This window comes from Micropterus salmoides, unplaced genomic scaffold, assembly GCF_014851395.1.
Source record: "Micropterus salmoides isolate LMB-PRFRI ecotype aquatic unplaced genomic scaffold, ASM1485139v1 Ms_hic_scaffold_2, whole genome shotgun sequence".
NCBI classification, from domain to species: domain Eukaryota; kingdom Metazoa; phylum Chordata; class Actinopteri; order Centrarchiformes; family Centrarchidae; genus Micropterus; species Micropterus salmoides.
The window spans coordinates 30,952,504-30,969,238 of record NW_024041150.1 but is presented as its reverse complement, the minus strand read 5'-3'; the positions used below and the strand labels follow the sequence as shown (position 1 = coordinate 30,969,238).

General features: G+C 39.3%; 1 protein-coding gene across 1 annotated transcript; it reads right to left on the bottom strand.

Annotated features, from left to right (window-relative positions):
• Positions 1 to 569: 569 nt before the first annotated feature.
• On the bottom strand, positions 570 to 13,118 carry btr12 (bloodthirsty-related gene family, member 12). The gene is made up of 8 exons (XM_038731678.1): positions 13,039 to 13,118; positions 11,062 to 11,561; positions 9,670 to 9,861; positions 9,160 to 9,255; positions 5,587 to 5,820; positions 4,179 to 4,326; positions 3,245 to 3,271; positions 570 to 2,376 (listed from the first exon to the last, which is right to left on the bottom strand). Exons 1-8 carry the CDS (start codon positions 13,043 to 13,045, stop codon positions 1,838 to 1,840), a joined length of 1,743 nt encoding a protein of 580 aa, XP_038587606.1. The 5' UTR covers positions 13,046 to 13,118; the 3' UTR covers positions 570 to 1,837.
• Between the last annotated feature and the right edge of the window lie 3,617 nt (positions 13,119 to 16,735).

The following is a 16,735-nucleotide window of genomic DNA, read 5'->3' as shown; positions in this document are numbered from 1 at the left end:
GTTTATTGATTGATAAGCTGATAAGACAAACTAACAGTAGCTTATACATATCCAGCAGACATGAAGCATTATTAGTATTGTTTTAAGTCCAATATTAACTCCTTTTAGCTGTATTTTGTTCTCCACCAACTCCTGAGAAGAGAAGAAGTATCTAGCTGTTAATGTTCCGCAATGTTTACCAGTGTCCGTAAGGCAGCTAGTATACAATAGCTTTATCAGACCTTTTTGCTAAAAACACCGGCTATCTGTGGCTGCAAATAAAGTTGATGAGAGTGGTGTAAGTGAACCAAAACTGCAAAGTTGCGGGACGTAAAGCCAAAACAATGAGCTGAAAGAACTGAAAATGCTCCATAGAGCTGAGGGGAACTACAGAGTTGAGTGAATAATTCTCTGTGGGTTTGTCACTTTCACATTACATACTTATTTTATCCACTGTGAATGCAAAAACGATGATTAGTGCAGCTTTAAGGACATTTTGCCCGCTGCGGAGCTAAACACTTTGGATAGGAACAAAGTTAAAGACAAATCCCTTCCTCGCCAGTTGAAAAAAATATATATTAAACTTTGTATTCGTTTGTGACTTATGATCTTTAATGAACAAGTTCAGAAAGAAAGTACAAAAGCGAATGTTTAATATAAAAATACAGAACATAGTATCATGATTCATGAAATAACTCTGCGTCTATATTAAAGCTGGGGAAGGCAAAGTATTTTTGTTGTTGTTATATTTATTGAAACTCTTTACATACCAACAGTAATCAATAAATCAAATGCTCTGACACAAAAATGAAAAAAACAACTCTGGTATCTGTGGCTGTAATAAGCATAGCCAATCATTTAATTTGCACTCACTGAGCATGAAAATGTGTTTTGGGGTAGTGGCTTTGGAGGAAGACAGATTTTTTTAATTTGGATACTTCTTAAATCTAAATCTAGCTGCAATGTTGCCTAACCCAGCTTTTGTTTTAAAAAAAAAAAAAAAGTCCATTACAAAAATTACAAACAATGTCACATTCCTACAGAACAGACAGAAATATTTTTTATTTCTTTAGTACTTTAGAAATTACATTTACATCTATTCAACTTCATTGTTTTAATCTGTAAAGTCAGCACAGACTTATAGTTAGAGGTAAACAAAGATAAGTAGGGAAAGTACAGCATTACTCAAACTCAATCTTCTTAACATGTGCTGCCAAAATTAAAAACCTCAGGACAAATTTGGCCTTTGGAATAATCTTCTCTACTCCTTCACATGTTTTTACAGAAAAATATCTGTGTTGTTTATTATGTATACACAAAATTTGAGATAAGTTGTATAAAGTTTAAAATAACTATTGGCTACTATTAAAGAAGCAAATTGTAAATACATTTCTCTGTAATATGAAGTCAGTCAAAACAAAATACCATCCATGTTACATTTTGGTTTCTTCTGACATAAAACTGATGACACGATGCTTGCTTCCATTTTATTACTTCGAGACAGTCACTTGGTAGGTCTACAGCCTTTATAGGATCTGTGTTGAGCCTGATTTTAATTGACAAATGCAAGAACACGTCCATATGATGAGGAAGCGTTGCAGCGGGTACTTTTGATATGCAAAGTCACTTGTTTTGTTTTTATTTCATTAGAATGAAAGTTGTTTGAGGTAAAGTCCTTTGCAAACAACTGTAACTGCCATTGCTCACTGAAAAGAGATTCATATTTTAAGATCAAATAAAGGAGGAAATCACATGTTCAAAATGAAAAAAATAAGTATCTGCACTTTTTGTCCTAAAGATGTTATCAAGGTTTAACCCATACTGACTGATTCACCAGGCTTTTGACTGGCTGTTGGTCTCAGGTGTGTTTAACAGTGGTTATGATGAGAGGAGAAGAGTTTTTCCCCTCCTGGTCGAGACAGGGGCTAAAGACTGGGTACAGACTCTCATTAAAGGTATCGAGGAAGCTGTAGAGATGCAGACGAGCCTTCACATCATAGAAAGAAATCTGGCCTCCGTCATAATCCAGGAAGATTCCCACTTTAGTGATTGGGGACGGCAGCGTTAGAGGCAGGCGGTACGACGCTAAAGCCTTCACCTCCCCGTTCTTCAGCCACAGGCACCAGTATCCCCCCTCAGGACTCAGCTTGATCTCACCCTTGCGGCGTGCAGAGGCGGTAGCCACGCCAAGCGTCCAGGCAGTCTTGCGCCCCACTTCCACCTCCCAGTAGTGTCGCCCAGAGGTGAGACCCTCTCGGCCCAGGACAAAGAGAGCGGGGTTGAAGCGCTTCGGACCGTCAGTGTGAGAGATCTTATGCTCATCATATCTCACTTGGCGACCGTCTTCGGACACAACCAGGTTCTTCTGGGCCGTGGCAGAGTCCAAAATCACCTCACCTGGACAGGACAGAGCAGAGTAGAGCAGAGCAGAGCAGAATATGAGGCTGGGAGAAGAGTCCATAAACAAAGGCCCTGTTCAGTGTGTGAAATTATGGGGCCCCAAAGTCCCAAAGGATGATTATTTTTTAATTTGGTGCAAAAAATTTTATCTTTAGCAACAAGATACAAAATTATTATTATTTTTTTTTTTGTAGGAAGTGTGGGGCTCTGTATTAAATATAATCATTTGGTGTTGATTATTATCATGGGTGTGTTAAAATGTATGCGGCATTTTAATACAGCTGGTTGAGGTGAAGCTAATTTGAAGTATTTTATAATCTGCTGGGTTGCTCAAAGACCCTGCACACCCAACGCACTTACTTGCCTGATAATGCCTTTCTCAGTACTGCGTGTGTGTGTACAGACTGAGCATGACTGACACCTGTGTCATTCACCAGTTAGTTTTGTTGGTGACCTCCTGTGAGTTCTCAAACTCAAACTTGGCAGCTACAATAACTGCAAACATCCCAACTAACTGTAGCTGCAAAATAACACTATTTTCATCTGAAATGCTATAATGGAGTATAACTATAAAGTAACATACATTGAAAGTACTCAAGTACAAGAACCTCAAAGTTATGACAGTGAACTTTACACTCTTAAACTGGCTGCATGTCTGGTCTGGGTTTGTCTCTGCAGAAGAAGTGGCGCCATCTTATGGAACATTTTGAGAACTGAACATGATATTACACTTTGGCTGCACTGCTCAATATTGTCCAAAACACCTGCAGACTTCAAAAATCTCCAATGAGAAAAGTCATAACTCCCTGTCCCAAACGAGTGTTAAGTACTGATCCCCACGCTGATAATTTAAAGTCTTACTCACTTGAATAGTTCTGCACCTTCCGGAGCTCTGAGAGAGACACAGACAGCAAGACATGGACAGAAAGAAAAAGAGACAGACCAAGTCAGCAAGTCATTCAGCTAAAGAGTCAAAGTCAAAGCAGATGGCACGTGTGGCTGGTAAACATGTAGATCTAAACCAGAGCTGTAAATACACAAAACATGTGCTGCTGTCAGTCAGTGCTCTGCTGCTGCCTCTGCATTGATTCCAAGTGGGTGAACTGTGGCGTCAACACTATCTCCATCTGTCCGACCATCTTGTATGTGTGAACATGAGAGAGTGGTGGGGGTTGCAATGATGAGTCACTTTTCTATTTCAAAGTGCTCTTACAGTGACCTACATTTCCCTGATTTGGAGTTTGCACAGGAAGTGTGGTTGGTGTTAGACAAGGAAGGATGGATTTTACTGTAACTTGGTGTAGATACTCCACACAGACACCCAGCAGTGCAGGTTGGCTGTGACTGATTTTCAAAATGATAGAGACACCAAAATGCCACCAAAATTTCTTGCAGTTTACATACTTTTATTTTGAAAGTATACTGTACATGTCGAATGCAAAATACATGTACATGTGTTAATATGTTAGATTATGTAATTTCCAAATAATGTATTAAAAAATTCTAGTTATCATATTTAGTAAAAATATTGAGTAAATGCAGTATCAGTATGAAATTTACATTTTGACATGTTGTTATATAGGAGATGAAATAATAGGAACACCTAACAATGCAATTCAGTACAACAGCCCATCAATGAAGCTTATGATGTTTAACTATTGTTGTTTTAAGAAAATAAAAAGTTTAATTTAATGTTTTACAGCTATAGTTTTGTAGTATTGTTGAATGTGACTACATTACTATAAGGTGTTTCTTTTATTTTGTCTGTCAGTCAATTAACTTCGGCTAGCTGCCCTCACCTTTTCCGTACTGCCTTTTGAGCTCCTCCTGGAACTTGTCAATGAGGCTGCTGACAGATGAGCGGATGGTTCCCAGGTAGAGGTCAGTGTTGATGCTGACCGCAGACCAATCAACGGGTTCTGGTGGGGACTGCAGCGTCGCCAGGTTCTACAGGAAATGGAAGAGCAAGGTTATACAAGGTATGATGAAATTAAAATATAAGGATGCCTCAGGGGAAATAAAGTCTTTGTGGTAGAAACAACAAACTAAATATGACACTCCAAATAAGTTGGAAAAATCACTATCAGTACTGTCTTATTGGTTTAAAAATCATTACAGTGTGCAGATTTATCTCTATAAGTCTGAGTCTAGTAATGCAAATAACCATCCCAGTCTACACAGTATCACTTGTGTAGGATATTATAAGCTAATTTATATCAGAAGAGTTACAGATATAGAATAGTGTTTGATTGCATAATCTTAACTTTGCTCTTACAAACACTGTGTCTGGGTATGTGTGGCTTTGTGAAAAAAAAAATCTAAACTGGTAACTTCAAAGACATCTTTCATGAGATAAAATCAACATTTTATCTACATAAACAATCCAGGATAAATGCACAAGGGGAACATCCGTAACAGCTGGCTCTGTTCATAGAGGCTTTTGATGTTGTGTCACTAATATTCCAGCAACTACAGCTGGTGCAACCATGGGGGTCCGCTGGATAATTAGCTGGGTGGAAATTATTTGGATAAATAATGAAGATAGAAAAGGAGAGGTAATTTAACAAATATATATTTTCCATCCCGGTCTGCAACATTATTAATAACAGTATAGTCTGTTAAGATAGACATCTTTCAGATTTCCATTACTGTGAGTATAGCAGCTTACCCTGCTATGTCTTAAGGCCTTAGCCCTTTATCTAATTAGCTCTCTTGCTGCGTCCTAAATGCATATTAAATGTGTTTTGTGTATGTAGGCTGCACTCTGGGAAAATTACTAATGAAGTAATCTTTGAAAGGCCAGCATGCATTTTTAAAATTATAGTTGGTAGGTGTGGTCGTGATTTTAAATATTGATCATCAATAATGATGAAAGAACTGGAAGAACTACACCAAAGCTGCAGAAAAGTGGGACATTATGGAGGGTCATGCAAATGTGGCAAACAACAAAAATGTATTATTTTGAAATTCTGAAAATCATCTTGAATCTCGTCATGTTCTTACTAAATGACAGCTCTGGGAACAACTACAGTCACTCCATATTTGTTTGTGTTCATATTTGAAATGTGTTCTTTAATCACAGCTGAATATGCCGTCTGACAAAAAAAAAAAACACATTTGATCCTCCAAACTTTAGTTTCTCACGAGCCTGACCTCCAACATGGCTGCCACGGGATGTGTTGTGTCACTTGAGAGCCTGTACTATACCTGTAGGAAGACCACTTTGTCCTGGGTCTGTGTGTAGGATTCCAGCTCATTGTTCCTCCTCCTCAGTTGGCTGAGTTCGTTCTCCAATCCTCGGGCCAGTTCCTGAGCGTGGCGCTCAGCATCACGCTGCCTCATGGTGATCAGCTCCACCAACTCCGCCTGACTCTGCTCCACCATACGCTGCAGCTCCGCATAAACCTGCCAGCTTTCCTCCAACTCCTTCTGAGCGCTGGCCTGCAAAGAAGGGGGCATGGGATAAAGGTTAATGTGAATATTGTCAAAATCACCATTAGTCAAGTTCAGATTAAAGCTCAACTCAAAAGGGTCCAGATAAATCAAATCCTCCTGAAAACCAAATTCTATATATATTTATTTCTTAAAACTTAGAACTCTGCTATCTTTACACACACATGTCAGGTTCAGAGTACTACAAAGTCTGTGTATAATGTTGTATAAAGTTTAAGAAAATAACCCTGATGATGTTACGGCAATGTCATCAGAGTTATCTCAGCTTGGACTGGGAGTCTATAATTGAAAGCCTGCATTACAAACTTTAAGTGCAGAGTTTAAAAAAAAAAAGTTGTTGTTTTTCAAAGGGGCTATATGTAGTAAATCTACTAAAATTAATCCTTTTTTTATTGCCTGTGTGTAAAAGGGTTGTAATCTGACATTAAAATGATCAGCTTGCCGGGTTTGGCTATTAACTCTGAAGGCAAGTATTCCTTTTTGAAGGCTCCGGGTCGGACTTTCCGCGAAATCCAGTGACTGACACCTGCATGCGCGCTCCCGAGACTCTCGCTTTGTCTACTGACTTTGCACTCAGCAGCGACGACACTGCAACTTATGACATGGAGTCTGCTAACACTAAGAAACGACCTGCTCCCAGCACAACACAGACTCCAACACAAACTCCACATAAGGATAAAAAACAAAAATAAGTTTTATCTGCTGAAGCTCCTCAGGCCAAATGTGTTAGTTAGATAGCGTTAACTCGCCAGCTAACGCCAAGTAGTTGCAAATGTTGTCTGGTGAAAAGTTATATCGCTTTCACATTACTTCACCAACTAATGCAACCCATGTTACTTTCCTCTGTAGCACTGTTATGTCAAAGTGTCAAAGCCTGCAAGAAATGATGTAATGGTAAAAAGCTAATGTGGAGCGATTTGTTTACTATCCCATAGTGATGCAGCCACAAGCAGCCAGCTAACGCTACAGTAGCTCGGACCTGCCGCTGTTTGTTTCGTAACGTTCAATTTAGATTTATTGCCTTTTACTGATACTCAGGTACACAGCTTCTCCACCTCTCAGTCGCTGTAACTAACATGACCCACATAATATACAACCCAGAGGAAGAGACATCCACTAACACTACAGTAAATTTACTTACTGTTATAAAGTGTGACACAATCTCGTCCAGCTCACTAACGTTAACAGTTTCATTATTGTCCAAAACATGTAGCGGTGCTAAAATTGCCGAGCCTGACAGATACACAGATAGTAAAGACAGTTACTGAAAGCAGCAGGCGAGCTAACGATGTAGCACGTCGGCTAAATGCAGTCACTGTAACTTTATCATGTAACGAGCATGGATTAGTTCAACATCAAGCTGATAAAAATATTACTGTAACGTTGTAGTGGGAGTTTACCTGAGTTTCCAGCATGTTGTGTGAAGCTGGCTCCCTACCTGTCTATAGCCGCTTTCACTTTTTTCGGGAGTACTGTGCCAATGTGCCCTGTGAAAAGCCACGGCCTGCATGCTGGTTTTCCTGCGTTTATTGCAGGATTTCTGTATGAAAGCGGTTGTGTTTCGGATCCTGCTCGCTCATGAGTTCAAGCGAGCACGCGTACGAGCACACGCCTGGTTGCAATCTTAAAACCGCACCGCTAGTGGCCGCTGGAAACTACATAATGCCCCTTTAAATCTGTGAAACCCCAACTTAATGTATGTGTAATAATAAATTACTGTAGTATTACTTTAAATTTAAACTGTTTCAAATCTGGAACAAACTCACAGAAATCCTGAGGTCTGTTCACTGTCTTTTATGAAAATTTACATTTGGAACCATTTGCTCATAGGTGCTGTGCCACAACTGGACTGTAATTTTTATTCTCCCAATTAATTTAAATTTAATTTTGTATAATCTGATTTTTATCTGCTATTTTACTCGTTTTAAATCTTTGTGTCTTTTTATAGCACCTCATTTTCCCTTTATTTCTTCTCTTAATGCCATTTTATGTCTTATGTAGAAAATCTCTTTGAATTGCTATGTTGAGGGTGTGATACAAATAAACTTGCCTCTCCTTTAAGTGTCTGTTGCCTACAATGTTCCCACATCTGTCTCTCCCAAACCCTTCCTCTTCATCTAGTGATTGAAAGGGTTAGGCCTAAAATAGAACAAGTAAGAGTCCAATAAATTTAGCTGTGATGCACTGTAGTTTCTGTAATCACGCCCCTGAGTGGCTCAGAAAGTGTCTGTCTGCTGCTTGTACAACTGGACTAACAGGCCTTCCCCCACCCAAGCATGGGAAACTACCACGCTTCTTATCTTAAACTTAACTTAACAAAAACATTTCAGTAAGTTTACAACTACATTTATGCTTTAATTTAAATAAACAAAAGCGGGTAATCCTTCGCGCTCTCTTTTCTAATCCTCGAGGTAGGATATAAGTAAGTAAATGTTTACGCTAGTCAAACTGGTTGGACGGTTTCAGACAACTATCTGACTTTCTCTCTAAGAGAAAAACAAACTGCATTAGCAGGCCGTCCTCTCCATGATCACAGAGCACAAGCGGTACAAGAAAGATGCGGGCAAAGTCCTCACCAAATGTGGTGCAGATTTTCTAACAAAGTAAATCTACAGTACGATGTGTGATTTGTAAAAGTGAAATGTTATCACAGCAACAGCTATGTTTCCTGTCAAAGTATCCTTAAGCAACCGTCTGCTCCCGATTGTGTAAGCTTTCCTAGATCTGAGTGCTGCTTGAAGTGCAAATAAAGCTTTAGAGCTTCAGCACATGAGGCTACATTAGAGTAGACTGGGTAAATATTTAATATGCAGTACAGGAGGGAAGAGTACAACAGCGTTAAGACAGACTGCCTGATCAACACAGACTTTAAAACACATGACAGACATGTTAGAAATCACCTACATGGCAACTCACTCTAAATTAGAAGACTGATAATACAAATTTGGATATTGGTCAGTCGGTGTCAAACACTTTTTAAATAACACATGGATTATAAGTGACAAAACAGCGAAATGAAGATGTATAGCTTAAGTTCCTGAATAGATCAATTCTACAGGTTCATCCTGTAAATAATAAGTGTGTTCAATTTTAAATTCAAAATGATTACTTAAATCCATATAATTATCTATGTGGATTTGATCAAATAGAGGCTGTAGGCATTGTTAAAAAAAAACTGCCACTGGTCTTAAACTTTGAAGAGCTGAAACTTGACTTAACTTTTAAACCTCTCGAGTATTTTCACCCAGGTTACCCTGGCTCAAATAACACACAATAACTCAAAGGCAATATCTTGATTCCTAAATAGTTTTCTACTAGCCGACTCACCTTGATGACTTTTATGGATTGTTTAATCTCGTCCAGTTTCTTGGATCTCTCCTTGATCAAATGTTTAAGCTCCGACCTCTTCTTCCCCACAATACTCTGTAAAAAGAAAATCAGGTTTGTGGCGACTAAAATTAGTATTGACACAGCTTTATACCACTGAAACCACATGAAAATCCTTGCAACTGTCAGTGAGGCAGTGCAAAACCAGCTAAATGTCAAAACGATCACTGGTTTTAAGGCTTCTACAAAGTCCACCAATCAATCCAAAAATTAGTTGTGAAAACATTTTTGCATACGAACTGGTTAAAATCTAATTTCATATAAAAGTTTGTATATGCCACCATTAAACTATGGTTAATTCAAAATGAAATAATTATTATAGGACTGTTTTATAGTTTGTTGTCTTTTTACAGGAGTTTCTTAAAATAATACTGATAATTAGAAGGTGTGGTAGCAGCATTTGTTTTTTCTAATTTTTTTTATTCTACCATTATTTAACAAACAGCTCACCATCTTCTTCTTCCACTCGTGGTCAGACGAGACAATGTCGTGGGATTTGTGCGTGGTCTCAGCGCAGACTGTGCAGATGCAGGTGTGGTCTGTGCGGCAGAAGACCTCCAGAAGACGTTTGTGTCTCTTACAGATCTTCTCCTCCAGGTGAAAAGTGGGTTCGATCAGGCGATGCGATATCAGAGACTTCACCTGGGAATTCGATCATACAGGGAGAAACTCAGGACTGTGGTTCGACCCAGTTGGAAGTTGACCCTAACCATGGGTACATTCAGTGAATCTGCAAAGTGGCTTGTGGTAGCAGGCTATTTGAACTGTGAAGCTCAGAGCATATTATTATGGAATGCATATATCCTAAAATCCTATTTATCGGTTGTACCAGAACAGGTTTACATGGTTTAATTAAAAAAAAACCCACCATATTTTTTTTCAAACTGCACATTGCTGCATCTGCTCTTTTTACCCTGTGTGTTGAAGGCAACACACCCTGTGTGTTGAAGGCAACACACAGTGATACATCTTGTCTCTAAATGATCTTTGTTGGGAGTTGCACATGCGCAGTTCCTAGTTAAGGACTACTAGCTAATCAGAAGCAGAGAAGGGCGGGTCAGTGAGAAGCAAACACAGCTTCAGTTCAGCTGTACATGTTGCTGACCAGCTTGGCTGGAGCAAGAATTTCAGAGTGGTGAGTTATTAATCTGTAACAAATGTATCTTTCATCCATAAAGTTTTAACTGAGCTCTGTCTCTACATCACTGTAACAACTTCATGTCCATTGACTGTCTGGAGGGTAGCTAGTGTTTGGAAGGGAGAGGAGGTGTGTGCTGCAGCTCAGTGTTTTTCCACCAGTGTTTTTGAGGGTGTGTCAGAGTAGCTGCTTGGAGCGTTATGAGGCGCATTTAGCTTTCATCCCCGTGAGGTCACAGGGATGAAAGGGAAGCGGCTGAACTACAAATGAGCTGTTTTCAAGCAGCTCAGAGCAGAGTTTTCTGTGGGAGATGGGAACTCCCTTTGGGCTGGTCTTTGGGCTATTTCACTTTGCGAACCTGTTACATGCACAAAAAAGGTAAATAACTCAATAAAGGAGAGGGAAAAAGCATAATACCACTTCTTTAAAAACTAAAAATGTCTGTTATACACCTTAAATGTAACATTATATATAACTGTGCACCATTGAAAATGCATCCTTGTTTTTAAAAGTCATTAACATATATGATATAGTATAAAATGGAATACAATGGAAAAAAAGTGTGTTTAATTTTACTTTCAAGTTCAACTGTTACAACATAAGAAATAATAAAATGATAACGAACAAAGAGAGGCATTGCCAAGGAGAAAGAAAACTGATTTTTATTATCTTGCAATAACCCGAAAAAAGAAAACACAACTGACCTTCTTATGATTTTTCAGGTGGGCCTCACAGAATGACCCAGGACAATTCACACAAGACTTGAGCGCCTTTAACTTCCTCCCGATACAGGCATCACAGGGAACCTCCCCAGCCTGGGCAAACTCCCCGGTGTCGGGCCCTGAAGAGCCCCCAAAGCCTGTATCTGAGCTCAGATTCAGTGTGGATCCCCTGGTAGCAGCCCCGGCTCCCACAGCTCCTCCAGCTCCTCCAGCTCCTCCAGCTCCTCCGGCCAGCATCAGCCCCTGGAACTGTGAGGAGATCTCAGCCAGGACCCTGTTGACACTCATCTCAGGTTTTCTGGAGTACCTCTTCTTGCACATGGGGCAGATGAACTTCTTACTGTGGTTCCAGTAGCCCTGTAGGCAGGCCTTGCAGAAGCTGTGGCCGCAGGGTGTGGAGACGGGCTCCACAAACACCTCTAGACAAATGGAGCAGCTAAACTGCTCTTCAGAGAGGGCCCGGCCTCTCGGAGAGCTTCCGTCTGGCAGAAAGATGCAGGAAATGAGAGAGACATAGAGACATGATATAGATTAGAGTCTTACGGTATGTTTCCAGATTGGCAAATACTGAAATGGAGAAATACTAAAACTTGACTACTGAATTTGTTCGGCTTCTGACTTGTTTCGCTGCCTTCTCAGGTCGTTTACAACTTTATGTCACAAATGAGTTTCTAAGATCACAGTTATGTCAGAGACGTGAACTGAAGCGTGAATCACTGTGAAACTGCCTGAGAAGGGATTTCAGGACAGAAGTCTAGCAGTTGCACTAGCAGATTTAGGAAAACATGATTTAATACTTGACTAAAGAAATGTTGTTTTCTGCATGCTTCATCTGACAGTAAGTCATGCTGTATGTGCTGATATTGAGCGAAATTATGGACGATTATGTACCTGTGTTGCCCTCTGTCTAACTACAGGGTCAAAGGTCCGTGTGTGTGCAGCTATAATCTGGTATTGTTCCTTTGGCACTTGAGTTAGATCATACAGTGTCACAGAGGAGAAGTGTAATGAGGTCATTTTGTATCATGACCTGTAAAATCTTCAAAATCCAGATGTGGTTTGGTTCAATTTTTAAAGTGAGAATATAATTTACATTCAGATGCTTTAATTTAATGGAACAAAGGAATGCACTGTAACATAATGCCTCGTTTGTCTTTTTGTATATCTTCTCCCTGATCTTGTTATAGCACCCTCAAACCCCACAAAAGAAAAAGAAAAATAGTTTAACTAGAAAAGCTAAAACAGCTACTTTTTCATCCCAAATTCGTAAGTGTTATCAGATATTCTGTACAAGATAACAACAAGCCTTTTCACACAAGCAGGAAGTGTATTTAAGAGCGTCATTCTGTCCTGAGTGCAACTATCTGAGGAATGCAGAAACTCAGGACCTTCTACCTAACAGCACCTTCTGCCTGTTTAGCTACAGGTTTTAAAGTAAACACAGCTCCCGCTGGAAATTTACACTGAACCAGTGACAACACGCAACCACAGTTTTTTGTGATTTTTAGGCCTAAATGTTGTTTTTATTGCAGATAAACTACATGTCACAGAATCAGTATTTATAATGTAAAAAAACAGTAATATAGATTATTCTTTTTTCAATTATGCAACAGCCACTAAAAACAACAAGTATACATATCTTCCACTATAGGATTATTTCAGGACATTAAGTCAGCTACAATAACACAAGCAATTGTTTTAAATAATATCAGCTTTTTCGCATTCATCATAGCTAAAAACAAGATATGCTCTCAGCTGAAAGTCTCCATTTATATATGGCACTGAAATAGGTTTTCTCTAATGCTTTATTGTGAAGTACGTTCAACTTCATTTCACTGTCTGACTGTACATATGGCACAAGCTACACAGAAAACCATATAACCTTATAAACAAAAGATTCCCAAAACATAACACGTCCCATAGTCAAAAACAAGATTTATTAGGTAAAGTAGAACTTACCCTGCATGTTTCTGTCTGACGTGGAGCAGTGCAGTCCTGCTATGAATCACACACCAAAAGGAGCAGGACTCCTTCCTGAAACTTGAAGTGGCCCTCCCACTCTCAGTGTGACACACCTTACCTTCCATGCAGGCCGTCCTTTTGTTAACACGCTCTGATTTCTATGGCCCTGCCATGTAGTTATGCAAAACCTTTACCCCAGAGGACGTGCTGTGCTTTCTCCATTTACATAGGTCTTTCCTGATCAGTAGGACACCTAAACAACTAAATGCAGATTGTGGAAATAAGCTAGCAGTTGTTGGTGAGCTAACAAATTTAGTTGTTTGTCACATTTTTCTGTAGTTTCTGCCATTGTCTCATTCTAAAAGATTACAAATGCTACAAAATAGTTGCACTCCAGAAAGAAGTGTACGGTATCATAAACTCTGTGACAAAAGATCCTGCACACTGTAATCACTTGTATTCAGCCTACATTCTTCCATTCTAACAAGTGACACACTGATATCAAGGTTAAAGAAAATGTAGCTACTTCTCATTGGATAATGTGGGATTATCTGAAAGTACCTTTTTCTTTTACAATGATGAAAGAACAAAACAAAAACACAGCACCCTGTTATTTGTAAAGCTTGGCTTTAAAAGATAACATTACAGACAGAAATCATTTGTTGTTATCAACAACTCACGTGTGGGTTCTATCAATACTACTGCGTTATTTGTGTGTCACATTTTCTTCAAATTGTTAGAGTTAGGGTTGGATCTACAAAAAATGTCCAAAAACTGAAGGTTAAACTCTGCTCAACAAGCCACGCACAAACACCAGAAATACAAGTAACCATGTACAAACATACATAAAGAACATGCGAAACTACTGTAGAAGGGAAGGTAAACATCATCACTTCCCAGGAAACTCAACAAACGTAACCTATTGGCCTCAGGTGAAGATACCAACGATGGTCGTTCAGTCTTGGCCACAGGTAGTCTTAACGACTGTAACGACTGTCGCCACAGCAACAAGGAGCACTAACGAACCAACGGTATCGATGACCCGGGATAACGACCCCACTGAGGTTAAATAGCTGAGTTTCCCTGCCAGTCAGTCAGAACTGAAGAAGTCCTTTGGATGAGGGACGAAATGTCTTCCAGTATCTTCAACCAAGTCCAGTTGCCCTTGATTTTAACCTTCGTTGGATAACTATGACCTGGATGACTGAGAATCTTCATAGACAAGGTAAACGTGCGAGTCTTGGCCTCTACCATGATGAACAACAACTGGCTCTCCTCTTAATCCACAAACATCCTCACCCTGCACACTTGCATGCACACAAAATATTGCCCTCCATCCCTGTGACCTACAGTCCACAAGCCGCTCTCCGGAGAGGGATTGATCTGCTCTCTCCTCAGCTAAGTGCCGGAAGCGACTCCCTGTACCCTGTTGGATTTCTCCTTTTCCCCGACCTCCCAGTAGTGTCTTTCTTTTGAAGACTTTACCGTCTTCAGAGACAATAAGGCCCTGCAGGGCCAAGGTCAATGGTGATGTCCTCTGTTAGAATATGTCATTCTTACTGTATAATGGCATGTAACATTCAGGTCGAAGAGGAAAGTGACTTCATTTTAAGTTAAATTTGAATAAAAATCTGACAGAAATATCCAACTTTGAAGTCAGTGAAAAATGCAGATTGCTGCACTTCCTTTAGCTCTGTGGGGGGGATAGACTATAATTAGCAATGTGATAAATGATGCTCTTGATGTGATCATTGATAAATGACAGAGTAGTTAAATAATGAAGCTCGATTTATCAAATCACCTGTAGTGTTCAGATCATCTTTAGTGATCAGACCGTCAATTCATGAGTTTATTTTTAGTGATTCCAGCATGCACTAGGCAAAAGGCAGGATACATAATACATAACAGGGCACACACAGACACTCCCTTTCACATTTGTATGGACAATTTCACATCTCTAATTCATCTGACATCCATGTGTTTACAGTGTAGGGCAATTATTTTCTGTAGTTCTGTCACTACAACCCTCTATCATAACATAACCCTTTATCATCCTTGCAGCCTGTTGCTCAGATTTAGCCCTCAGAGACATATTTTATGATTTTGGACTAGTATAAATAAAACTGACTTCACTTGTTTTCTAGTGCATTACAGGTGCACAGGGCTGCTACCATGGCTATAGACTTTTAGACTTTGTTGCGTCATTTGTAGAGATATCGTCACTTGTTTCCTTGTGAGTGGTGAAAGTACTGCAGTTGTGTCTCAACTTGCCTAATTAACTGTGGATACATTTCATTTCTCCACATTTTGAAGAGCTCTTCTTGATGTCATCCAGAAAAACAAACATGCATAAGCATACAAAAAAATACTATAATGTATAGATTCATTTTAAGGTAAATGCCTGCTACCTTATTGTAGCTTCACTGGAAATAGAAATTCACCAAAGTTTAAGCTGCTGTCAAACAGCAAGTCATTTTTAACACTTTCAGCTGCTGAATGTTGAGTCAGAAAGAATGGTGTGGATCGTAAATGGTTATTTGGGAGCATTTCTTTGTGTAAATGAGACTTTCAGGATTAGAGAGCGAGGAATTAATTAAGGTAGATTACTTTCAGGTGTGCACGGGTTGAGGCAGGTGTGCACAGCTGGTAATTAGGAGTTGTTCTGTGCTGTCTGTAGCAGTCTGAATTTACTTTCTCCAGAATTCAGACACTCATTTTGTCAGTGTTGATAAGTGAGGGGTTGGTGTCTTGTAAACCCTTAAAATTGTTTTTCACGTCGTCTTAATGGTATGATGCACTTTTTTTTTTCTATCAAAATAAATTCATAGTGAAATAAACACCCGGCTTGTCAAACAGTGTTGCAAGCAGGCTATAGCAGAGGCGAAGGCTGCACATCTGACCGAGGGACAATGGGGTCTTTATAGATTTTAACATAATGTTGCTAACACCTGCACTCAGGACTGATAAAGTAAAAGACTAGACTCATGAATGCAATGGGCCTTTTAAGTCATTATTTTCATATAGAATTATTGTGAGGTAATTAAACTATTGTTTTTAATATTGATGATGTACAAGTGTGGAGGCAGGTCTTGCCATAATAGCCCACCGGAGGAGGAGCAAGAGCGAATATATCAATCATAATACAAAGTTTGAGAGTACATCTATTTGTATTATTGCTTGCATTCTTATCATCAGTGTAAGTTGATAAGTTCATTAAATTTAATGAATCTGTATTCAATGGACTGCATTACAACACAGAATAATTCATTTGTATTCCCCATTAAATATTTTATATAGTTTATGTATAATGTAGCATTATATGTGTTAAAAGCTGCATTCATTTATCTTCACCACTAGTGGGCGGCCTCGAGCTGGCACTGAGGAAGCACCAGCTTCTGCCGACAGACACTTTACATTCATGTTGCATTTTTACCCTATACAGTAGCTGATGCTGTCGCCAGTGGCAACGTATGAGCACAACAGAGAAAATTCTCATGTTATTCACATATACATCCAAAATAAATCAGTGGTGCCACACTGGCCAAACACTGTGGAATCAATATTGACCAAATACTTAAGAATTACAAAACAAAATTAAATTGCACAATTCAGTTAATGTAATTTTACAGAATATTCTTCTATTTCTGCTTTCCAACTTTTCATCATGACCCTCAAATCAACCACCCACAGAGCT